Here is a 25,900-nt window from a genome sequence, read left to right as displayed (position 1 = left end):
GTTCAGTACCTCTTTTCATCTGCACTCTCCCTTTTACTTTCAGTAGCTTTATTATCTCTCTACAGGCTCTAGAGCAGACCCCGACCCTCCCCAGGGTCACCTTATCTGATGTAGATAAGGATCACCGCTTTACACACCATACAATTTTCTGTTAGATTTTTCAGTTAGATTTTCTGCAGGATGCTGGGAATACACGGTAGGGTTGTACCGCTCGATCGAGCCATTAGATGGCTCGATTGATAATTTCCGACATGTCCGATCACCCGTCGGATTGATTCCGCGCTCGATACCGTGGGGCGGGACAATGGAAAAAGATAAGGAAAACGAGCAGAAGATAAGAGAATCACCCGCGGGGACGAGCGGGAATCGATCCGGCGGCATAATCGAGCGGTAAAACGTACCGTATATTCCTGGCATTAGATTATTTTCTGTAGAGACTGGTCATTGTCTCTGGTGCATTGTCTTCTGGTTATCTCCTGCTGAGGAGAACAATGCCTAATTCCTCGGCAGATAGATAATTTCCAACATGTTGGAAATTATCTATCTGGCAGGTAAATCTAACAGCAAATTGTATAGTGTGTACCTAGCAAAAGCCCTATCCATCAGCGTCCTCACTCCCAGCCTCTCATATAAATCACTGCGTCCTTCCTTCAGCGTCTCATCTCTGCTGAGACGGGACCCGCTGTACTGCATGTCTGCTAATAGTGATGTGAGCACACTGGCATGACGTATACCAGCCGGCTGAGAGTGTATGGCTAGCTGGTAAAGGCAGCCATACACTGGTCGATTGCCACCAGATCGACCAGCAGATAGATCCCTCTGTGATCTAATCTGATCAAAGAGGGATCTATTGGCTGCCTGCACTGCAAACAGATTTTGAATCGATTTCACTATGAAATCGATTCACAATCTGTGGAGCTGCCGCCTCCCCCAGCATACATTACCTGATCCGGCCGGCAGAAGTCCCCGCGGTCTCTTGTTCGCTCTGGGCTCCAGCTTCACTTTACTTCCTGTCGACGGAAGTTTAAACTGTAGAGGGCACTCTACTGTTTAAACTTCCCCCGACATGAAGTAAAGTGAAGCCAGCCGGAATCCAGCGAGGAGAAGGGGCTGCAGGGACAGTGGGGACTCGCGCCGGCGATCGAGCGAAATCTTCCGCGCGGTCAGATTGACGAGATCAATTTCGGACGGAAATCAGTTAAACGGTCAGCGTTTGCGTATTGATTTCAGAGCAGATTCAATCAGTGATCGAATCTGCCGTTTATCTGCGGGAAATCGTGTAAGTGTGTGGGCACCTTAACTCCTTTAACCAGTACACTATTCAGACACTACCTCTAAAATCCACCTAGGAGGCGTGTGTCAGCAGAAGCCATGCGGAATGTAGTTACCTATATCAGTGGAGATGACGGTCTCATCTGCTGCAGCCTTCACAACCACTTCTCCCCTGCAATAAACCACAAGATCACGATATATTACAATACAATCACAATAAGCAGCAGCTGCTCATCATACAGAGATTCAGAGGAATAACTACAAATCATGCCTGACCTCCGCCCCCGAACCATGGACACTTCAGAAATAGCCCGTTTCCCCATAGATATGAATGGACACGGCAAAGTACACTCATATAGTGGCCAAACAATTAGAGACACCGTCTAATATTGACTTAGTCCACTATTAGCTTTGATCACAGCCAATATTCTTCTTGGCATGGACTCAGCAAGATGCCCGATACCGTTGCTGAGGAATATTGGCCCATGCTGACATAATGGCAGCTCTAAGTTTGGTCAGATTGGATGGTGGCGTTTCAAAGCTTTCAGGTGATCAACTTCATCCCACAAATGCTCAATAGGATTGAGGTCAGGTGACTGAGTTGGTCATGGAAGCAGGTTAAACATGGATGTTCCTCAATCCAATTTTAGCCTGATCGAGCACGGTGGCCAGGCCTCACAACAGGCGTCTTTTCTTGTTTTTTCTGCGTAATATGTTGGCGCGGTCAACTTTATTAAAGATGCCTCCGAGTAAGTTAAGTTTGATCTGAAAAACTGTAATAAGCAGGTACACAGATCACACGATCAGCATCTGGGAGTCTGCAAGAAGCAACCCGTTACCATGACGCCAGCTCTACTTCTATGTCCATGTTCAGCAATTGCCCCCAGCCTCTGCAGTACTTACCATGGATTCACTACGGTGCTGTGTCCCCAGGCTACATAGGAGGCTTTTTCATCTCTTGCTGGAGATACGGTGGCCACATAGACCTGGTTGTCCAACGCCCTAGACAGAAAAACATGACATTTGTCTAACGTCTGTTTATGTATGCGCTGTGTCCATACTACAAGGATCTCTTACTTGTTCCCCTGTACAACGTGTATCCCACAAACGCTAGGCCTCCAGCTTCCCAACATCACAATCTTTCAGAGATGGTGGCAGGGAGAGTCAGTTGCGAGGTCAGTTAGTATTAGGCATTTTGTGGGGGGGGGGGGGGGGGGGGGTAGGCATTGATTGGGAGTTGGTTAGGGTTAGGCATTGATGGGGGCAGGTTGGTTAGGGTTTGGCAGCCATCACTTTTGGATTGGTTAGAGTAAGGTATTTTGCAGTGGGAGTTCAGTTATGGTTGGTCATCAGGTGGGGGTTGGTTATGGTTAGGCATTTTGAGGTTTAGGATTTCTTAAGATTAGGCATCAGTTGGGCTTTGGTTAGGGTTAGGCATTAGTTGGGGGTTGGTTAGGCATTTTCCAGCAGGAGTACGGTTAGGGTTAGGCTTTGGTTTGGACTCGGTTAGGGTTCAGCATTTCACAGTAAGAGTTGTTAGGATAGGCATCAGTTGGGGGTTGGGTAGGCTTAGGCATCAGTAGAAGAAGGGCTCGTGTAAGAATAGGGTTAGGTACTATTGTCGTGGCTGGATAATGTATGGTTAAGAAGATCTCTGCCTTTGACATGGGAGACCAGGGTTGGAATCCTGGCTAGGGTGAGTAAGAAGTTCAAGGCAAAACTCCCTAACACTGCAGGGTGGCCTCTTGAGCGCCCCCTTATGGCTGCAGCTCTTGAGCGCTTTGAGTTCAACAGAAGAAAAGCGCTATACAAATGTTCAGATTATTATTATTAAAATATTGGTCAAAATTACAGATTATCCACTGACTTTAGTGGAATAGCGCAATTTTACAGATATTCCACTAGCGGCTTTCCCCAAAGCCCAATAACTGCAGCAGCCTTTTTAAAAGTACGTAATTAAACTCTCAACTACTGGTGTGGCTGCTGTGATAATCAACTCCTTTGCTTTACGTGTTATGAATGATCTCCAGTACCCCAATATAATAAAATACCTCAGGAGGAGGGGTAAGTAACAGCTGTCACAGAGAAAGAATAGTCAGTAGCAGCAGTCACGGAGGAGGAGGAGTCAGTAGCAGCAGTCACAAAGGAGGAGGAGTCAGTTGCAGCAGTCACAGATGAGGAGGAGTCAGTAGCAGCAGTCACAGAGGAGTCAGTAGCAGCAGTCACAAAGGAGGAGTCGAGTGCAGCAGTCACAGATGAGGAGGAGTCAGCAATATCAATCACAGAGAGGGAGGAGTCAGGAGCAGCTGTCACAGAGGAGGAGTTAGTAACAGCAGTGACAGAGGAGGAGGAGTCAATAGCAGAATTCACAGAGGAGGAGGAGTCAATAGCAGAATTCACAGAGGAGGAGGAGTCAATAGCAGAATTCACAGAGGAGGAGGAGTCAATAGCAGAATTCAGAGGAGTCAGTAGCAGCATTCACAGAGGAGGAGGAGTCAATAGCAGTAGTCACAGGGAAGGAGGAGTCAGCAATATCAATCACAGAGAAGGAGGAGTCAGGAGCAGCAGTCACAGAGAAGGAGGAGTTAGTAACAGCAGTGACGGAGGAGGAGTCAGTAACAGCAGCCACAGGTAAAGAGTACTGATAGTGATGGACAACCTACCGGGCTCTCTGCAGCAGCTCCCAGTGTGCAGGTCCAGTTGTCATGTTAAACGCTCCAGGATAGACTAATAACTTGCAACCTGTGAAAAATAAACACACTAAGATCTGAAGATCACTTGACAACATGTTATCTGTTAAACTGGCCTGGATTAATCATTCACCAACCAAGCAGCTAAAAAGCCAGTCTGGTACTTTGGATCAGGTGACCAGAGGCAAAGAGTAAAAAGTAAATCAGCTTTTAGGCCCTGAAGACATAGCTGCTGTGAGAATTTAATAATGTTGCTGTTTAGACTGCAAGGGGTGGTGTACTGGATAGCACTCTTGCATTGCAGCGCTGGGTTCCTGGTTCAAATCTGGGCCATGACACTATCTGCATGGAGTTTGTATGTGCTCCCTGTGCTTGTGTGGGTTTCCTCTGAGGACTCAAGTTTCCTCACACATCCTTTACATGTCAGTGACTGTCCCCAGAGGAGCTCACGATCTAATCCTACCATAGTCAGTCTAATGCCCTATCATATTATTATTATGTATTTGTAAAGTGCTGCAGAAGATGTCACTGCTATATAAATACATAATAATAATATGATAGGACATTAGACTGACTATGGCAGGATTAGATTGTGAGCTCCTCTGAGGACAGTCAGTGACATGACTATGTACTCTGTAAAGTGCTGCAGAAGATGTCACTGCTATATAGAGTACATAGTCATGTCACTGACTGTCCTCAGAGGAGCTCACAATCTAATCCTGCCATAGTCAGTCTAATGTCCTACCATATTATTATTATGCATTATTCAGCACTGCCATCATAGCTCCCAACTGTCCCACTTTTGGGAATCCAGTCCCTCTGTCCCGCTTTCTTCCTCATTTCAGGACTGATGTACTGATCTATATAAATATATGTATTTTATCTGCTGAATATGTGTTTAATTGATTCTAATCTAATAAGACTTTAACTCTGCCATCCTTTAAATTAATATATTTCTTATTGTCAAATGTTAATATGATAGAAAGGACCAAAGTGGTTTGTATTAAAAAAAAAAAAGCAACATATTTTTCTTATGAAGTCTTTATGATATGCGTGACTGGGGGTGTGCTGGGGGCGTGGTTAGGGGTATGGCAGGGGCGTTGCTTAAGTGTCCCTTTTTCTTATCTCATTAAGTTGGGAGGTATGCTGGCATCTTCTGAAGCACTTTACATAGTCGTGTTACTGACTGTCCACAGAGGAGCTCACAGTCTAATCCCTACCATAGTCATAGTCTAATGTCCTACCATATTATTATTATCATGTATTTACATAGCGCTGGCATCTCCTGCAGCACGTTACGGAGTACACAGTCATGTCACTGACTGTTCTCAGAGGGGCTCACAATCTAATCCCTACACTAGTGATATGTCTAGTATATCTAGGGCCAATTCAGAAGGAAGCCAATTCAGTTATTTGCATGTTTTGGGGATTTGAGAGGAAACTGTGTGGGTTTCCTCCGGGCACTCAAAACATGTGGATAACATACAAACTCCATGCAGATAGTGCTCTAGCTGAGATTCAAACAGAGGACCCAGTGCTGCAAGGCGAGAGTGCTATCCACTAAAGGCCTTCATCGGGTCGGGTTCGGGTACCCGTTTTTGATTTTTATCGGGTTGCGGGTCGGGATGCGGATCTGAAAAATTAGACCTGCACGTGGCATCAGGACGGGTACCGGCGGGTTACCTGAAATGTGAGGCGGGTACCCGTTTTGATTTAGTCGGGTTGTGAGTCGGGTGCCAGTAGCGGGTCCGGGTAACAGATTCACCAGAAAGCGGGTTGCTGGTCTGAAAAATTAGACCCGCTTGGCCTCTACTTATCCACTACGCCACCGTGCTGCCCTTATCTATTCTATTAAACATATCCAGCAGTGTATGCCTACCTTATGGCTATCAGTTGCAATTTACAAAATGTGTTTAAAATTTGTTTACAATGCTAAAAGCCACAAACTGACAACTGCCAGCTACAAAAACAATGTACCCCATTATACTGTGCTAAGCACGATGTGGACACACAGCTAGGACACATGAGGATGCTACAGTCCTCTACAGTCACAGCTGTGTCAGCTGACCTCATGGTACTGCCAGCAATTCCTCGCTCTGTGGCTAGGCCTCGTATAATAAGACTGCCAGACCTGAGCATTCAGTGCAAGTTTCACAATGTTAGGAACATAAATCCTTACTCAGGCGTGAGCACAACATACCTCTCTTGGTGTATATCTGGGCGAGTTCTGCAAACCTCATGTCATAACAGATGCCCACTCCAATTTTGCAGTAGGCTGTTCAAATAAGAAGATGCATGTTATTTCATATCAATCACATTAAGAGTACAGGTTTCTACACTGCTGCATGTCATTTGTAAAGCGAACTGGATCTGTGATAGAAGATTACCAAGATGCTACTTGCTATACAATTGCCTAAATTATAGTCGAAGCTGCAATACATTGGTTGGTCATTTTAGCCATATATTCTATTTGTTAAATTGGATATCTAAGGCCTGGAAAAGGAAATGGAGTGTCAGTGGCGTCCTAAGGGGGTAGCTCTGGGAGCGGCCCACCCAAGGTCTCAGCGTGCAGGGGAGGTGAAAACCGCCCACCTGCAGCCGCAGTGTCCCGGCGCAGAGTATAGCGCGCAGCTGGAGGACGTGCTTTTATCTTATCGCTTTTATCGGTTTATCTTATGAGCTGAGCGGTGACATCGCTGGACTTCACGGTGGAGCAAATAAGATAAAAGCATGTCTTCCAACTGCGCGCTATACTCTGTCTAGCTAGCTATACTGAGGGCAACTATTCCAGACTAACTATATTGGGAGCAACTATTCCAGGCTACCTATACTGGGGGCAACTATACTCGAGCACTGTACTTACAGCGCAGGAGATTTGGGCGCAGTTGGCGCCACCATAGACCGTAATAGGAATTACGGCTATATCGGCCCTCAGTGAGTAACTTCCGCACCGTCAGAAGACGAAGCTGAAGTTATTTTTAAAACACTGTAAATTGGCCTCCAGCAATAGCTGGAAGCCAAATTACATAATTTCCCACCATCCACAGCAGCCTAGAGGGGGAATAGCAATTAACGCCGCAGCAGCAGGGTAAGCCATATACCGGCTGTATCCTGCATCCAAGTCTCGGCTGCTATTTCACATATATGCACTATACTAGGCTACATATACTGGGCAGTGTTCTCCCTAGGCTCTTTTAGCCGGGTGCTCCACCCGGCTAGTTTTGGTGAGCACCCGGCTGTCATAGGCTGTAAGCAGAAAAGCGCCAGTCCTGCATTCTGTCATCTCGCCCCACCTGGCTACTTTTTCATGCCACCCGGCTGGCAAATATTTCTGGGGAGAACACTGCTGGGGGCATCTATAGCTGGCTAACCTATACTGGCGGCAACTATACTAGGCTACCTTATACTGGCGGCAACTATACTAGGCTACCTATACTGGGAGCACCTATACCTGCCTACCTACCTATACTGGGGGCAACTATTCCATGCTACCTATACTGGGGGCAACTATAGTAGGCTACCTATACTGGGAACACCTATAACTGGCTACCTATACTGCAAGCAACTATTCCAGGCTACCTATACTGGAGGCAACTATACTAGGCTACCTATACTGGGAGCACCTATAACTGACATTAGTGGCACGCTACACTCAACCCTTTCCTTTTATTTGGGCAATGGGTCATTTAATACCGGGTGTCAAATGCCCTAGGTAATATGGAGTATGTAATGCTACACACCTTACCACAGATTACATACGCACTGACACACCCCTCACCAAGCATTACATACGTACTGACACACCCCTCACCAAGCATTATAAACACCCTGACACACCCCTCACCAAGCATCACATACACACTGACACGCCCCTCACCAAGCATTATATACACCCTGACACACCCCTCGCCAAGCATCACATACACATTGACACACCCCTCAACAAGCATTACATATGCACTGACACGCCCCTCACCAAGCATTACATACACATTGACACACCTCTCACCAAGCATTACATACGCGCACCCCTCACCAAGCATTACATACGCACTGACACATCCCTCACCAAGCATTATAAACACCCTGACACACCCCTCACCAAGCATCACATACACACTGACACGCCCCTCAACAAGCATTACATACGCACTGACACGCCCCTCACCAAGCATTACATATGCACTGACACACCCCTCACCAAGCATTACATACGCACTGACACGCCCCTCACCAAGCATTACATACGCACTGACACGCCCCTCACCAAGCATTACATACACACTGACACACCCCTTACCAAGCATTACAATCACACCCCTCACCAAGCATTGCATACGCACTGACACACCCCTCACCAAGTGTCACAGGCGCCCTAGTGGTCAGACCGCAAATTGCCTTCCAATCGGTTTCAGCACACAGACCATGCAAGCTGTGGTCGAGATCTTTGCGCAGAAACCGACAGAAATTTGGGCAGCAGCCCACCCAGAAGGGAGCCTGTGGGTTACGGAATTACACTTTACACACTAGTTCAGGGTATAACTGCCACCACCTCTGTTACCATGGGACAGAGGAGCCCGCTGACTGTCTGAACCTAGATCTACAAATGAAAACGGTTAAAACACACTGTATTCTGTCTAGCTAGCAACAATACAATAGTAGCGTCTCTTCAGAAGTCTGGTTCAGTTTGTGCGGCTGCGAAGCAGGGTAGGGGAACAGTGACTGACTTGGATAAAGTTGTTTATTCACGGCAATATAAATAATTAATATATACAGACAATTATTAAAATCAACAATTATTAAAACAGTAATAGCCAGTATGAAAAATAAAAGCAAGGGAGAAAAAATACTTAGTTTCATGGAAAATGTCCTTTTGTGGGAAAATCATCAAGTCCTTGGTTTCAAGTTCCGCAAAGTTCTGTTTCAGCTAGGTTCCAGCAAAATGGCCACCACTTGTTCCTCAAGGTGGCCGTGTGTTCATGAAGGTGGAAAAATGGAGGAATAACTAGCCCGGGCAGCTCATGTACTTTTAATGGAGCTGCTTTCAGAGGCGGGCTTCCAGAGTCGGCCCCCGGGCTGGACTATGGTAATCACATCTGGGCAGGGGCTTTCACAAGCCCCATAACCCTGACATTTCTCTAGACCGACCTACGCGGCCGGCACACAAGTAATAATTACATATTCTCGATCCCCAGAACCTACCGATTAATATGATACCTTGGATGTGGGTGTTAGGGCGTATGGTTACCGAGGGGTCCATAACTCCTTAACCGAACGAGGTATGATTATGATTTGTATACCGAGACGTTGGTCCAATTTCAACGAATCCGAATACACTCCTCCCACCTCTGGGTGATACTCGTTTTTTCTTTAATAAGCAGAAACCATACATCCCATGCACCACCATTTTAAGCCATGGAGACGGTTTGGCTGGGTAGTCTGATCTCCTGCTGTGAGCTCATCCTGTCTTTTCCCAAAAGGCAGAGTGAGCTAATTTGCTGGCTCCTGGGGAAGCTTCCTTCTAGCTGAACAAATTTTTGGTGTTTTACACCTCTGGCTAATTAACATCTAAGCGTGAGATCAGCTAGGTGTCACCTGGTTCCCAGAACAGAAAAGGGAATTACTGCCTCCATGTTATTCTGCCTTCCACAGGGAATATGTCCAAGCTAATTAACACCTCCCCCCAGGCTTTTACAGGGATTCTCTCAGCTAAGACAAGACTGTAGATGCTCCTACACAATCAATCCAGATTCTATTGATCTGAAGCGCAATCGATGCAGAGAATCGAGTGCGATCGCTTTTTCTCTACGGGCGGTTCCAGGACACGTCTGCGGCCCCGCAACCGTCTGTGACAACAAGCATTACATACGCACTGACACGCCCCTCATCAAGCATTACATACGCACAGACACACCTCTCACCAAGCATTACATACACACTGACACACCCCTCACCAAGCATTACATACGCACTGACACACCCCTCACCAAGCATCACATACACACTGACACGCCCCTCACCAAGCATTACATACGTGTGTCAAACACAGAGAAACTGTCTCCAGGGCTGAGGGTTTCCGATTCCTGGAAGCGAATCTTTCCCGGAACATCGATGTTAAACAGATGTATCTGTGGACCGTAAGTGGTTAGATATTAGTTTAAAAAGAGAACTTAATATACGCGACACAATCTTGATTGCACAACCGTATTCAATATGATTAAATCTTTGTAGCGTAAAGGTAAACAAGCTGAACATACGACGGCCACACGGGAAGGAAAGAGTGTTTTCATTCCGGCTACGTTTACAGTTGTGTGACGTTGTGGCCGCATTGTAGCTGGGAACGTCGCACCGAAATGTAACACCTAAGCAACCGCGGCTGTGGAGTCAGAGTTAGTCGGTGGTTTTATAAACGGAGGATGATTTTTGTACCAGCTCCACAGCCCTGTAAGCAGCATTTATAGTACTGCTGTTGCAGTATAACAGAGTGCATCATCCCAACACACTGCATGCAGTGCGTTACCCCGAAACATGCGCATTACATTGGTAGTAAATGCATGGATAACATGCAGAGAGACTTTCCTGTTCCATTCCTGCTTTTACAGCTAGTGCAGCGCAATGCCCACTGTGAAGCTAGCCTTAAAAGGCACTTAAAGTGAGAGGGATATGGAGGCTGCCATATTTATTTCCTTCTAAACAATACAGATTGCCTGGTTGTCCTGCTGATCCTCTGCCTCTAATACTTTTAGCCTAATGCTGGGCTCGATTTTCCCGCTCAATGGATTCCCCACTCGATTCCACAGGTGATTTTTTGATCTTCCGCTCGTTTTTCTTATCTTTTCCCATTGTGTTGAATGCAGAATCGAGTGGCGAAACGATCGGGCAGGAGATCGGACGTGTCGGAAATGATCTATCGAGCCATCTAAATGGCTCAAAAACGACCCATGTATTCCCAGCATTAGACCTTGAACAAGCATGCAGATCCAATATTTCTGACTGACGCGTAGGATTAGCCCTATGCTTGTTTCAGGTGTGTGATTCAGACACTACTACAGTTGAGATCAGCAGGGCTGCCAGGCAACTGGTATTTAAAAGGAAATAAATATGGCAGCCACCATATGCTTCTCACTTTAGATGTCCTTTCTCAGGCCCCGCTGGGCTGATTTTCACTTTTTTTTTTTTGCACGCAGCTAGCACTTTGCTAGCTGCGTGCATATCTCGATCGCCGCCAATTCGCCGCTACCCGCCACGCTAGCTACATGAATAAAAGTGCTGCGCCGCCCCCTTGCCGAGATAATTGGAATGGCAAGGGAGTTAATCAATAAAACACACATTTTATTTTAGTCACATCAACGGCCTTCATTCAATTCACTTTCTCTCTTAAACGATACCCGAAGTGACATGTGACATGAGATAGACATGAGTATGTACAGTGCCTAGCACACAAATAACTATGCTGTGTTCCTTTTTTTACTCTGCATGAAAGAGTTACATATCAGGTATGTAAGTGGCTGACTCAGTCCTGACTCAGACAGGAAGTGACTACAGTGCGACTCTCACTGATAAGAAATCCCCCTTTTTATCTCTTTCTTGCTCTCAGAAGCCATTTTCTGCTAGGAACGTTTTTTTATAGTCTCTCTGATCGAACCTGATCGGAGACGGATCTGTCGACTGCCCATACACTGCAGGCCAATTCCCGATCAATTACAGCATGAAATCTCTCAGGAACTGGCCAAGATCGCTGCCTCCTCGCCACAGCCCCCCTAGTGTACAAATGTGCCCCCGTGTTTGCATTTATACATTACCTGTCCTGTCTCACCCATCACACTGTTCCCATCTGTCTTTGGAATCCCCCGCTCTTCCATTAGTGGTATACACGCCACACACATCCTATATGGAGGTGTGTATACCACTACTGGCAAAGTAGGGGATTCCGAAGACAGATGGGCACCGTGCGGTGAGTGACACAGGACAGGGAATTGTAATAAATATTTGTTTCCACCTGGCACAAGTGATCTTTGCCTACTTCCCTGTTCGGTCCATTCGGCCCAATCAGAGGGAAATGCAAAAGGATCAGTACATTTTTCTCCAAACATTAACATGCTTGGGCCTGGTGTTCTCATTAAGCCCTTATTGTTCATGAGAATGTCCTCTCCTCGATCGCCTAGGACAAAATGGCAACCTAGGATCACCATCAGCACGGTACTCTTCATTATGAGAGCACCTCCTTGGGAAAGAAAAACATTAGCAGTTTGCATTATGCTTTGCTCAGTCAGTTTTTTGTACAAACGCACACACGGGGGCACATTTATACACTACAGGAAGTAGTGCTGAGTTTTCGTCCTGAAATTGCTCGCATTACCGCTGTGCACCACCCGATCGACCACGATGGCCTGACATCTTGCAGCATTGCCCGATCGATACATGCAACCAATTTTGGACTTCAATTGGTCACATTCTTGATCGGGCATGCCCTTGGTGGCACCGAATTTCATCCGATTTGATAATAATTATCGAATTGGATGATCGATCGGCCGCCAAGTCGAGATGTATGGCAACTTTTACTGTATCTCTTCTTATTTGCTTCTCTTACAAATTAGCCTTTATTCAATTCACTTTAACCTCCCTGGCGGAATAATTCCCGCGGCTGCGCGAGGGTTTTTTTCACTTTTTTTTGTAGCATGTAGCTAGCCTAGCGCTAGCTACATGCTTCCCCCCTCCCTGTGGCGTCCCCTCGTATCTTCCGATCGCCGCCGTTTGCCCATAAGGAAATCCCGTTCTGAACGGGATTTCCTTGAGGGCTTCCCCCATCGCCATGGCGACGAACGGAGTGACGCCATCGTCGTCGTGATGTCACAGGGAGCCTGGCGGCGATTGGCATGGGGGGGGCCTATATCGCGGCGGGTAGCAGCGCATCGGCTGCGGGCGGCGGCGATCGGACCAAACACGCAGCTAGCAAAGCGCTAGCTGCGTGTTTGAAAAAAAAATTATGCAAATCAGCCCAGCAGGGCCTGATGAATCCTCTGCGGCGGGTTACCCCGTGTCCAGCACGGGGTTACCGCTAAGGAGGTTAAAAGACACATCCGAGGACTTTGGAAATAAAAAAAAAAAATCCACTTCCTACAGCCCCTGACAGCCGTTCTGTACCCTCTGGCGCAGGATTCCTAATAAGCCTGCGCGAGCGGCTCTCAGTCGCGCTGGAGTCATCTGGACTGTACAGCGCAGACGCAGAACTACTGCGCCTGCCCTGCACAGTCCAGATGACCTCAGCGCGACCAGTGAACCGCACGCTGGAGCAGAGGTAGCCAACGCGGAAGCTGACCTGGCGAGGTCGGCTTCTCCACCGGAGGACACCGGGAGCCACCGGAGATGCGGCGAGGGCACAGGACGGATGCCAGGGGCTGGAAGAAGCCCCAGATAAGTGGATTTTTTATTTTAAATTTCCTCGGACCACTCCTTGATGTTTTCTCCTAGGAGAAAATGTTTCATCCTCTGTTTATAATAGTTTTTCAGCAGTGTGCAATTGAAAAAGTACCAAAAAGTAGGTGGAAAAGTATTTTCTTGCTTGCTAGTGGCTTACAAAGCATTCTATTGATAATTTGTGAAAATATCACCCAGGAGAAAAATGTAGGAGAAAAAGTGAGCTGAATACGGTCCCGTATCTCTCATTGTAGTCAAAGTGAAGAATAAGTGAGGTGAGATAATTTGCGAGATATGATTTGTGAATCAATCTATGGGTAAGTAATCCACAATCACTGTGAATGAAGAGTACCTGTCTAAAGTACTATGACAATAATTCCATTACCTTCCTGTGCTTTGCCAGCAATGCTCCATCAGGACCGTATACCGTACATGTGTTGTATAATTTCCCAGAATCCTCTTCTGGTATTGAACCTGGAAATAAATGACAATATTGGATATTACACCCTTCCACAATTCATTTGGGAGTTCAGCTAGCTTACCAATTGGTTGTCTGGCAGGGAATCAAATATGGGAACAATTACCGACCCTAGGCCTCGTTCACATCTGCTGCGCTGAAAAACGTGTGAAAGCGCGTGGTAAAAAACGCATGCGCTTGTGTGCGCTTTAGTCCGCGTTTCTGTGCGTTGCGCTGCGCTTCTTTAAAGCACGTTTTGCTTACTGTAGCAGCAGCAGTTGTCAATAAAACTTTGTTTTTGTATGTAAATGTATTTTTTTCTCCAATTAGGGGTAAAAAACGCATGCGCTTCTATGCGCTTGTACGCGCTTCTATGCGCTAAAAAAGCGGACCCATTCACTTGCATTGCTGTGCGCTTTCCAGCTCAACGCACAGAAATGCCTGCAACACTACGTTTCTGTAACGCTGCTCAGCGCAGCGCATAGATGTGAACCAGCTACATTTAGTTACATGGAAAAATCAATACCTTGCTGAACGCACAGGGCAGTGCGCTGTGGAAAGCGCACAGAAACGGCCCTGATGTGAACGAGGCCTTATGGTGCACCTTGTGGTGCCCATTGATGATGTAATCTTACTTGTACAATCTTGGTCACCCCCAGAGGCCACCTAAAAACCTTTGGAGACAGACCCTTCCATCATGCTGCTCCTACACTTTGGAACTCCCTGCCACACCCAATCAAGACATCTCCATCCCTGGAAGCATTTAAGTCTAAACTGCAAAGCCACCTGTTTAGTCTGGCATTTATGAACACCTGACTATCTCCTCTGTAACACAGTCCAGGCAGTAAGCCTGAGACATATCTATGTGCTTTGAGTCCTATGGAAAAAATGGCTTTACAAATGTTATTGTATTGTACTGTATTGTATCACTCTGGTATATGTAAAAAGAAAGTGGTGTAGGAAACCAAGGCACTCTCCATCTATATATATAAAATTGTGTGTGTGTGCGTGCGTGTGCGTGTGCCGCGATCACGCAAAAACGGCTTGACCGATTTGAACGAAACTTGGTACACAGATACCTTACTACCTGGGATGATATGTTCTGGGGGTCTCGCGGCCCACCTGCACATGTGGGCGGAGCTACAAACAGCAAATCAGATTCCACCCATTCAAGTCAATGGAAAAAATGTAAAAGGCTGCCATTCTCACAGTAATCAAGCCAGAGTCCCCACACTTGGCACAGTTGGTCACTTGGTGACCGAGGTTACAAATCCAGGAAAAGTGGGCGGAGCATAAAACAGCAAATCAAATTTCAGCCATTCATTTTACATGGTCAAATGTAAACTGCAGCCATTCTTAGACTGTTAATCACAGGGTTCTCAAACTTGGCACACTTGGTCACTGGGTGAATGCGATTAAGATTCAATAAAATGGGTGGAGCCTACAACAGCCAATCAAAATTCACCTATTGATTTTCAAGGGGAATATTTAAACTGCTGCTATTCTTACACTTTTAATGGCAGACTTCAAACTTGCTACAGTCAGTCAGTGGGTGACTGGGGTCCAAATTCACTAAAGGGGGCGGGGCCACATACAGCCAATCAGATTTCCTTGGTGGATAAACTGCTTCAAATCACACATTTTTGATGCCAGGAACCTGAAAACTCACACACTTGGTCACTGGGTGACTCTGTGTCAAGGTTACAAAAAGTGGGCGGAGCTAAAAACAAATTTCACTGGAAAATATAAACTGCAGCCATTCTTACACCGTTAATAGCAGGGTTCTCAAAACTTTGCACAGTTGGTCATTGGGTGACAGATTAGGATTTTGGAAGGTGGGTGGAGCCTACAACAGCCAATAAAAATTCACCTTTTGATTTTCAAAGGGAATGTTTCATCTGCTACCATTCTCTTATACTGGTAATAGCAGATGCCTCAAACCTGGTACAGTTGGTCACTGGGTGATTAGGGTCCAAATTCAGGAAGGGGGCGGAGCCACAAACAGCCAGATATGTTTATTTTTCAATGGGAATATACAAAGTATTGATACCAAGGACCCCAAAGCTGATAAACTTGATGATTGAGTGACTGTATGTCAAGGTTAGAAAAAGTGGGCGGTGCCAACAACTTCATTTTTTACATTGCAGGGTTCCCAAACTTTACACAATTGGCCACTGGGTGACTGGGATGAATATTCAGAAATGTGGGTGGAGCCTACAACAGCCAATCAAAATGTACCTATTGATTTTCAAGGGGAATATTCACATTGCTACCATTCTTACACTGTTAGTGGCAGAGGCCTCAAACCTGATACAGTCAGTCATTGGGTGACTGGGGTCCAAATTCACTAAAGGGGTGGAGCCACAAACAGCCAATCAGATTTGTTAGATAGATTTCAGCCATTCTGTTATTGGCAGGTTTCTCAAACGTGACACAGTTGGCCACTGGGTGACTGGGACTAATATTCAGAAAAGTGGGTGGAGCCTACAGCAGCCAATCAAAATTCACCTTTTGATTTTCAAAGGGAATATTTACATTGCTGCCATTCATGCACTCTTAATGGCAGAGGCCTAACATCTGCTACAGTCAGTCACTGGGAGACTGGGGTTTAAATTCTGAAGGTAGCGGGCCAAAAACAGCCAATCAGATTTGTTTAATTTCAATGGTAAAATGCAACTTATTGATGCCAAACACCCCAAAGCTCATAAACTTGGTCATTAAGTGACTGTATGTCAAGATTAGAAATAGTGGGCGGAGCCAAAAACTACTAACTTTTTAAATGGGGAAATGTAAACTGCAGCTTTTCTTACACTGTTAATGGCAAGGTCTCAAACTTCACACAGTTGGTCACTGGGTGACTAGGATTAATATTTGGAAAAGTAGGTGGAGCCTACAGGAGCCAATCAAAATTCACCTATTGATTTTCAAGGGGAATATTGAAACTGCAGCCATTCTCACACTGTTAATGGCAGAGGCCTCAAACCTGCTACAGTTGGGCGTTAAGTGTTTGGGGTTCAAATTCAGTAAAGGGGCGGAACCAAAAACAGCCAGATTTCTTTGCTGGATAAACTGCTTCCATTAGCACAATTTTGATGCCAGGAACCCAAAAGTTCACAAACTTGGTCATTGAGTAGTGACTGTGTGTCAAGGTTACAAAAAGTGTGTGGAGTTAAAAACAGATTTTTCTGGGAAATTGTAAACTGCAGCCCTTCTTCACTGTTAATGGCAGGGTTCTCAAACTTAGCATAGCTGGTTACTGGGTGACGGGGATTCATATTCAGAAAAGTGTGTGGAGCCTAAAAATGCCAATCAAAAATCACGTCACTTTTCAAGGAGAATATTAAAATTGCTGCCATTCTTGTACTGTTAATGGCACAAGCCTCAAACCTGGTACAGTTGGTCATTGGGTCACTGAGGTTCAAATTCAGAATAGGGACAGAACCACAAACAGTTAATCAGATTTGTTTCATTTCATGGGAAAATACAAATTATTGTTGCCAAGGACCCCAAAACTCACAAACTTGGGCATGGAGTAGTGACTTTCAGGGGCAAACGCAGGATTTTTAAGGGGGGGGGTTCCTGAAAGGTCCAGAAGCATGTATGTCCCCGAGTGCTTCCGAATACAGGTGGCTCCATACTGCCCATGCACAAAAGTGCGCTGGCGTATTACGGAGCTGCCTATCTTTGGAAGTACTCAAGGACACGAGTGTTTCTGAGGGCTTCTGGTAGCAGCAAATGTGAACGGGGTACAGCGCTGGAACAACTCCCCAAGAGAGGACCAGGAGATAGACTTAGTTTGGACAATTCAGTGGAATATGCTACATAGTGTCACATAGCGCAAGCGATACCCATATGATGCAGGGATATATGCATCTGCGGAAGATGGCGGCGCTATATAAATACTAAATAATAATATTTTGCCTCACCAGGATTGCACTTTTATTTAGCTTTCCTGTATGACAAGAACACACAGCCAGCTCTAGGGGAAGAGGGAAACAAAGGTGAATGAAGGAGGCTGGTGCACACCAAGAGTGCTTCTGAGCGTTTTTCAAATCAACAGTGATTTGAAAAGCGCTTGACTAATGACCCTATGTGGGTGTTCCCACAGCAGCGTTGTGATTTTTTCAAAATCGCAGGTATACTGCATGTAGCATGTTTTTGAGCAATTCATTCAAAAATCGCTCTGAAAATCACTTCACAAAATCACACTCACAAATTGCTAGCGATTGCTATTGTCATTTTGGCGTTGCACTAGCCCAGAGAGAGGAGTGGAGAAATTGAGAATAGCCTGAGATGGAGCAGAGAACTTATCTGTATTGCAGTCCCACATCAGACAGGCTACTTGCCTGTAATCGGACTCCTGTCCCTGTCAGTCTCTCACACAAGTCAGAAAGAAGCCCTCCTGGAGTCTAGGGACTGTCAAAAACGTTTCAGCTTGTTAAACACCTTACCCACACATGCAGTCATTATAACAATGGGGAGAGACCAGACAGATGTTTGCCCACGGACCCTGAGTCCAGGCAAGCTCTGCATCATGCTGTGCATATTTACCAGCTTGCCTGCACTCTAATTTCATCATGTAGGACACTTCTGTGCTGTGGAGAGTCCAGGACTCCATAATCAACATTCTCTCACTGCAGGCTGCATCTTCTTGTGAGGGAAGCTGGGCTGCCTCTCTCATTCTATTAGCTGGAGGGAAGCACCAGAAGTAAGAAGGGAGGGAGAATGAGGCTGTTTATATTATGCGGGCTTGGCTGGCTGAATACACAGCTCAGTGCAGGGGGGAGGTTCCAGACACCCAGAATAGCCCCCTCAGTTCGCCAGTGACTTTGTGTCCAGGTTACAAAAAGTGGGCGGAGCCAAAAACAAATTTCACTGGGAAAGTGTAAACTGTAGCCATTCTTACACTGTTTATTTCAGGGTTCCCAATCTTTGCCCTGATGGTCACTGAGTGACTGAGATTCATATTCAGGGAAGTGGGTGGAGCCTATAATAGCCAATCAAAATTCACCTGTTGATTTTCAAGTGGAATATTTAAATTGCTGCCATTTTTACACTGTTAATAGCAGATGCCTCAAACCTGCTGCAGTTGGTCATTGGGTGACTGGGGTTCAAATGCTGGAGAGGGGTGGAGCCACAAACAGCCTATCTGATTTGTTTAATTTCTATGGGAATATACAAATTATTGATGCCAAGGATGCCAAAGCTCACAAACTTGGTCATTGAGTGTTTGTGTGTTTGGGTTAGAAAGTGGGCGGAGCCAACACCAGTCAAATACATACACAGGCAACGCCGGGTCATCAGTGGCTGGAGACAAATACAAATTTCACTGGGAAAATGTAAACTGCAGCAATTCTGTTAATGGCAGGGTTTTTAAACTTTGCACAGTTGGTCACTGGGTGACTGGGATTAATATTCAGAAAAGTGGGTGGAGCCTACAAAAGTGAATCAAACTTCACCTATTGCTTTTCAAGGGGAATATTTAATTGCTACGATTCTTGCACTGTTAATGGCACAGGCCTCAAACCTGGTACAGTTGTTTATTGGGTGACTGGGGTTCAAATTCAGAAAAGGGGGTGGAGCCACACACAGCCAATTAGATTTGTTTCATTTCAATGCAAATTATTGGTGCCAAACAATGCAAAGCTCACAAACTTGGTCAGTGAGTAATTGTGTGTTAGGGTTAGAAAAAGTAGGTGGAGCCAACACCAGCCAAATACATACCCGGGCAACGCCGGGCAACCAGCTAGTCTATCTATATATAAAGCAGTTACAGTTCAGCCACATTTTATTGCACTGAAGGTGCCCATTAATGGTACAATCTCCCAAACGACTGACCTTTAAGGTCCGTACACACGCCGGACTTTAGGCAACGACGGGTCCGTCGTTGCCTCCCGCTGGGTGGGCGTGCCAGCGACAGTCCGGCGTGTGTACGCTCTGTCGTCAGACTGATACGGCTGTTTCTGAGCGATCCGCCCGGCGGACTGTCGCTGACACGCCCACCCAGCGGGAGGCAACGACGGACCCGTCGTTGCCTAAAGTCCGGCGTGTGTACGGACCTTTAGTGATGAATTGATCGTAATCAGCTAATTATGATTATGCAACTTTTTTTTGTATATTTTCGCAATTACACCTATAGATAATTACGATTTGTGAATTCAATTGATTTCACATAGTCATTCGTAATTTCCTGTAAAATTTTCACATAATTTTATGCCGACTTTAGCCGAATAGCAAAGCCGCCATACATGCTACTGACACCAAAATTGCTACATATGTAAGGGACCGTTTCCACTTATGCTGCACGCGTCAGAAAGAAGCGCGGCGGCACTTCCGGGTGTACGGGATCGCAGGCGAATCTAAGAAGCCGTGCCATGCACGGCTATGGGATTCGCAGTCTCCCGAGCAAATTCTGAGGGCAGTACCGGCCAAATCGCTGCCGCAAGCGATTCAGCTGGCGGCGCCATTGTCCCCTATGCCAGAGTTTCCCTGTGCGATTTGTGTGCGTCTAAATTCTGCAGTTTCAGGGCGGTTTCCGCTCCAGTGGAAACGGGCTCTTAAGAATAGCGGGTACAAATCAGAAAAATAATTTTCTAAAAAGACCGTGCAGTTTGAGAAAATCGATTTTAATAATGCAAAAAAAATCATTTTTAAAACTGAAAAATGAGTTTAAAAACATTTTTCTTTGTATTTTTAAAATCGATTTTCTCAAAAACTACAAGTTCTTTTTGAAAGATTCTTTCTTTCACTTGTACCTACTATTCTCCTTAACATATATAGCAAGTTTGGTAGCAATAGCATGTATGGGGGTTTTGCTATTAATGAGAACCCGAGGTGGGGTTCTAACAATGCAATCCACATACAGAGGCTGGGTCTGCCTATACTGCCCAGCCTCTGTTGCTATCCCGATCCCCCCTAAGCCCCTCCTGCGCTCTGCTATCCCCCATAAATTACAGCCGCACTGCCGACACGTAGTGTGTCACAACGGGCTGTGTTTACCTCTGTACTGTCAGTCTGCTGCTCCCCCCGCCTCCTGCATAGCTCCGGTCCCCGCCCGCGTCCCTTCCCTCCCCGCTGATTGGAGGGAAGGGACGCGGGCGGGGACTGGAGCTATGCAGGAGGCAGGGGGAGAGCCGAGACTGACACTACAGAGGTAAACACAGCCCGTGCAGCGCAGCTGTGATTTATGGGTGATCACAGAGCGCAGGGGGGGGGGGGGGGGCTTAGGGGGGATCTGGATAGCAACAGAGGCTGGGCAGTATAGGCAGACCCAGCCTCTGTACGTGGATTGCATTGTCAGAATCCCACCTCGGGTTCTCTTTAACCACCAAAGTCGGCTAGAAATGTACGCGAAAGATTATGCGAAATTATGAATTATTACTTTTACATACGAAATTAATTACGATTTTCTCTAAAATTTCACATTACAATTACGATGCGTAATTGCGAATTTTGATGCGAAATTTTGCATATGCAAAATTTCGGCCCACCACTGCTGACCTTACGATGGATTGGATCGGATGCCATGCGACAACAAATGATCGTTTCATCAATCATTTCATTGATCCACATTTCAGAATGATTGATGTGGTCTAATTGGATTGGTTTTCCTTAATGGGTACCTTTAAAGTGAACCAGAGGTGAGGGTAATATGGAGGCTGCCATATTTATTTCCTTTTAAGCAATACCAGTTGCCTGGCTATCCTGCTGATCCTCTACCTCTAATACTTTTAGCCACAGACCCTGAACAAGCACGCAGCAGATCAGGTGTGTCTGACATTATTGTCAGATTTGACAAGATTAGCTGCATGCTTGTTTCTGGTGTGATTCACACACTACTACAGCCAAATAGATCAGCAGGGCTGCCAGGCAACTGGTATTGTTTAAAAGAAAATAAATATGGCAGACCCCATTTCTCTCTCACTACAGCTATCCTTTAAAATGCAGATGCAAACCTCCGATTAGATAGATCCCACACTCCTTGGCAACGTCGGACAGCATCTGTGTGGACTGGCCGGGAATCTTCTCAGCATATTCAGGGAAAAATTTGGTACCGTACGGAGAGTTGAAGCACTCCTGATAGAAGAAAAATGGCAAATTAATCAATCAGAGGAACAGTTCAGAATGCACAGATCACACATTACCGCAATTCTCTCCTGTCCTCACAGAGCAGTCACAAACTCAGATGCCCTTCAACCAGGGCTTTTTTTGGGCATAGACAAACCAGGCACAGGCCTGGAGGAGTGACACCAGCAGGAGAGGGCGCCACAGAGCTATTCTTGCTTTAGAAAATGTAGACACCACTGCAATTTTCAGAGATCAGAATAGCATAACAATGAAATAATTGGTACTTTTAATCATCTAATTAAGTTGCCATTGTCTTGGATTTGGTTTGTACTGATTGTTGCAGATAGGCTCTAGCCTCAGGACTCAGAGCTGCAAGGGTGCAGGCAGAGGAAGGGAGGATAGAAGGTGGGCACTCCTCCCCGGGCCTATACCAGGGATGGGGGGCTACTGCCACTAGAAACCAGAGAAATGTATAGGAGAGCTGTGCCACTAGAAACCAGGTCAAGGTATAGGTGAAGGGGGCCACTGCCACTAGACACCAGGGAAATGTATAGAGGAGGGAGGGGGCCACTGCCACTAGACACCAGGGAAATGTATATGGGGAGGGCCCCACTGCCACTAGGGAAATGTATAGAGGAAGGAGGGGGGACACTAGACACCAGGGAAATGAATAGGGAATGGGGGGGGCACTTTGGAGTGTCTGCCTCTGCTGTTGAAAAACCTTGTCCTGGCTCTGCAAAGTATCCACTTATATCTTATATGTGTGCCTACAGTTGGGGGCCCCATCACAATTTTGATAGGGGGCCGGCCCCATGGATTGTATTTATGCATCTATCCTCAACAACAGGGTTCAATGGTTGTAGACATATAAAAGAAGGGTAGCTAACATTTAGTGTGATCTATATCATTCCTGCAGTGCAGGTGGACTTTGTGCCCCCTATGGGGAGCTTAGGATTAGGCAACACTCTCCACAATTGATCTGCGGCTACTTGTGGTGTGTATGGGCGCCATTCTGATTGACAGTATGGGTGATTGATTGATGCCGGCTTAGTCTAGATATGATTGCGACCTAGGTCTAGAGCATCATTATGTGACAGTTAGACTACCTGCAAGTTTGTATTGGCTGTTTAACCACTTGAGGACCTAGGGCTTTCTACCCCTTAAAGAAAACCTGAACTGAAAATTAAAAGTCAAAATAAGCATACACAGGTCATACTTACCTTCCATGTAGTCTACTCCTTAGTGTCTTTCTCCTGTCCCGCGTCCTGTTTGTTCACTTTGATCAAGGGAATTTTCCATCCTCCATTTTGAAAATGGCCGTTACCCATAACAGCTTTCTGGTCAGCACACAGTTAAACTGTAACATCGCCCACTTGAGCCATAGGGAAACATGGACATTACCTGGTACATCAGTTTTCCTCTCAGCTATAACTGATAGCAACTGATATTTTACTGACAGCAACTGATATATTTCAGATCTGACAAAATATTGTCAGAACTGGATGGGATTATTGTCAGAAGAAAATTGTGAGCTTCTGAGAGGAACTCACAGCGAGGTAAGTATGTAATGTTCATTTGAAGTTACCTCATGTGTTTATTTTAAATATTTTTACTCAGTACAGGTTCTCTTTAACCACCCTGGCGTTCTGATTAAATCGCCAGGGTGGCTGCGGGAGGGTTTTTTTTAAATAAAAAAAAAACTATTTCATGCAGCCAACTGAAAGTTGGCTGCATGAAAGCCCACTAGAGGGCGCTCCGGAGGCGATCTTCCGATCGCCTCCGGCGCCCAGAATAAACAAGGAAGGCCGCAATGAGCGGCCTTCCTTGTTTTGCTTATATCGTCGCCATAGCGACGAGCGGAGTGACGTCATCGACGTCAGCCGACGTCCTGACGTCAGCCGCCTCCGATCCAGCCCTTAGCGCTGGCCGGAACTTTTTGTTCCGGCTGCGCAGGGCTCAGGCGGCTAGGGGGGCCCTCTTTCGCCGCTGCTCGCGGCGAATCGCCGCAGAGCGGCGGCGATCAGGCAGCACACGCGGCTGGCAAAGTGCCGGCTGCGTGTGCTGCACTTTATTTGATAAAAATCGGCCCAGCAGGGCCTGAGCGGCAGCCTCCGGCGGTGATGGACGAGCTGAGCTCGTCCATACCGCTCAGGAGGTTAAGGACCGGCCACTTTTTTTCCATTTAGACCACTGCAGCTTTCACGGTTTATTGCTCGCTCATACAACCTACCACGTAAATGAATTTCGGCTCCTTTTCTTGTCACTAATAAAGCTTTCTTTTGGTGCTATTTGATTGCTCCTGCGATTTTTACTTTTTATTATATTCATCAAAAAAGACATGAATTTTGGCAAAAAAATGATTTTTTTAACTTTCTGTGCTGACATTTTTCAAATAAAGTAAAATTTCTGTATACATGCAGCGCGAAAAATGTGGACAAACATGTTTTTGATAAAAAAAACCCCATTCAGTGTATATTTATTGGTTTGGGTAAAAGTTATAGCGTTTACAAACTATGGTGCAAAAAGTGAATTTTCCCATTTTCAAGCATCTCTGACTTTTCTGACCCCCTGTTATGTTTCATGAGGGGCTAGAATTCCAGGATAGTATATATACCCCCCAAATGACCCCATTTTGGAAAGAAGACATCCCAAAGTATTCACTGAGAGGCATAGTGAGTTCATAGAAGATATTATTTTTGTCACAAGTAAGCGGAAAATGACACTTTGTGATAAAAAAAAAAAAAAAAAGTTTCTATTTCTTCTAACTTGCGACAAAAAAAAAAAATGAAATCTGCCACGGACTCACCATGCCCCTCTCTGAATACCTTGAAGGGTCTACTTTCCAAAATGGGGTCATTTGTGGGGTGTGTTTACTGTCCTGACATTTTGGGGGGTGCTAAATTGTAAGCACCCCTGTAAAGCCTAAAGGTGCTCATTGGACTTTGGACCCCTTAGCGCAGTTAGGCTGCAAAAAAGTGCCACACATGTGGTATTGCCGTACTCAGGAGAAGTAGTATAATGTGTTTTGGGGTGTATTTTTACACATACCCATGCTGGGTGGGAGAAATATCTCTGTAAATGACAATTTGTTAATTTTTTTACACACAATTGTCCATTTACAGAGATCTTTCTCCCACTCAGCATGGGTATGTGTAAAAATACACCACAAAACACATTATACTACTTCTCCTGAGTACGGCGATACCACATGTGTGGCACTTTTTTGCACCCTAACTGCGCTAAAGGGTCCAAAGTCCAATGAGTACCTTTAGGATTTCACAGGTCAGTTTGAGAAATTTCGTTTCAAGACTACTCCTCACGGTTTAGGGCCCCTAAAATGCCAGGGCAGTATAGGAACCCCACAAATGACCCTATTTTAGAAAGAAGACACCCCAAGGTATTCCGTTAGGAGTATGGTGAGTTCATAGAAGATTTTATTTTTTGTCAAAAGTTAGCGGAAAATGACACTTTGTGAAAAAACACAATTAAAATCAATTTCCGCTAACTTGTGACAAAAAATAAAATCTTCTATGAACTCGCCATACTACTAACGGAATACCTTGGGGTGTCTTCTTTCTAAAATGGGGTCATTTGTGGGGTTCCTATACTGCCCTGGCATTTTAGGGGCCCTAAACCGTGAGGAGTAGTCTTGAAACGAAATTTCTCAAAATGACCTGTGAAATCCTAAAGGTACTCATTGGACTTTGGGCCCTTTAGCGCAGTTAGGGTGCAAAAAAGTGCCACACGTGGTATCGCCATACTCGGGAGAAGTAGTACAATGTGTTTTGGGGTGTATTTTTACACATACCCATGCTGGGTGGGAGAAATACCTCTGTAAATGGACAATTGTGTGTAAAAAAATCAAAAGATTGTCATTTACAGAGGTATTTCTCCCACCCAGCATGGGTATGTGTAAAAATACACCCCAAAACACATTATACTACTTCTCCCGAGTACGGCGATACCACATGTGTGGCACTTTTTTGCACCCTAACTG

At 45.7% G+C, this 25,900-nt stretch overlaps 1 protein-coding gene across 1 annotated transcript in view; it reads right to left on the bottom strand.

The window, feature by feature from the left end:
- Positions 1 to 25,900, bottom strand: part of NIT2 (nitrilase family member 2) — a 41,183-nt gene that overhangs the window by 1,363 nt on the left and 13,920 nt on the right. The window contains exons 3-9 of the mRNA XM_068270696.1: positions 21,792 to 21,912; positions 13,765 to 13,853; positions 9,997 to 10,090; positions 6,163 to 6,237; positions 3,936 to 4,014; positions 2,176 to 2,274; positions 1,389 to 1,444 (exon numbers count right to left, since the gene is read on the bottom strand). Of these exons, the coding sequence (XP_068126797.1) occupies positions 1,389 to 1,444; positions 2,176 to 2,274; positions 3,936 to 4,014; positions 6,163 to 6,237; positions 9,997 to 10,090; positions 13,765 to 13,853; positions 21,792 to 21,912 (613 nt within the window). The remainder of the gene's footprint in view (positions 1 to 1,388; positions 1,445 to 2,175; positions 2,275 to 3,935; positions 4,015 to 6,162; positions 6,238 to 9,996; positions 10,091 to 13,764; positions 13,854 to 21,791; positions 21,913 to 25,900) is intronic.

The sequence above is a fragment of the Hyperolius riggenbachi genome, chromosome 2, assembly GCF_040937935.1.
Source record: "Hyperolius riggenbachi isolate aHypRig1 chromosome 2, aHypRig1.pri, whole genome shotgun sequence".
NCBI lineage: Eukaryota > Metazoa > Chordata > Amphibia > Anura > Hyperoliidae > Hyperolius > Hyperolius riggenbachi.
This window is presented reverse-complemented; position numbering and strand designations above follow the sequence as displayed.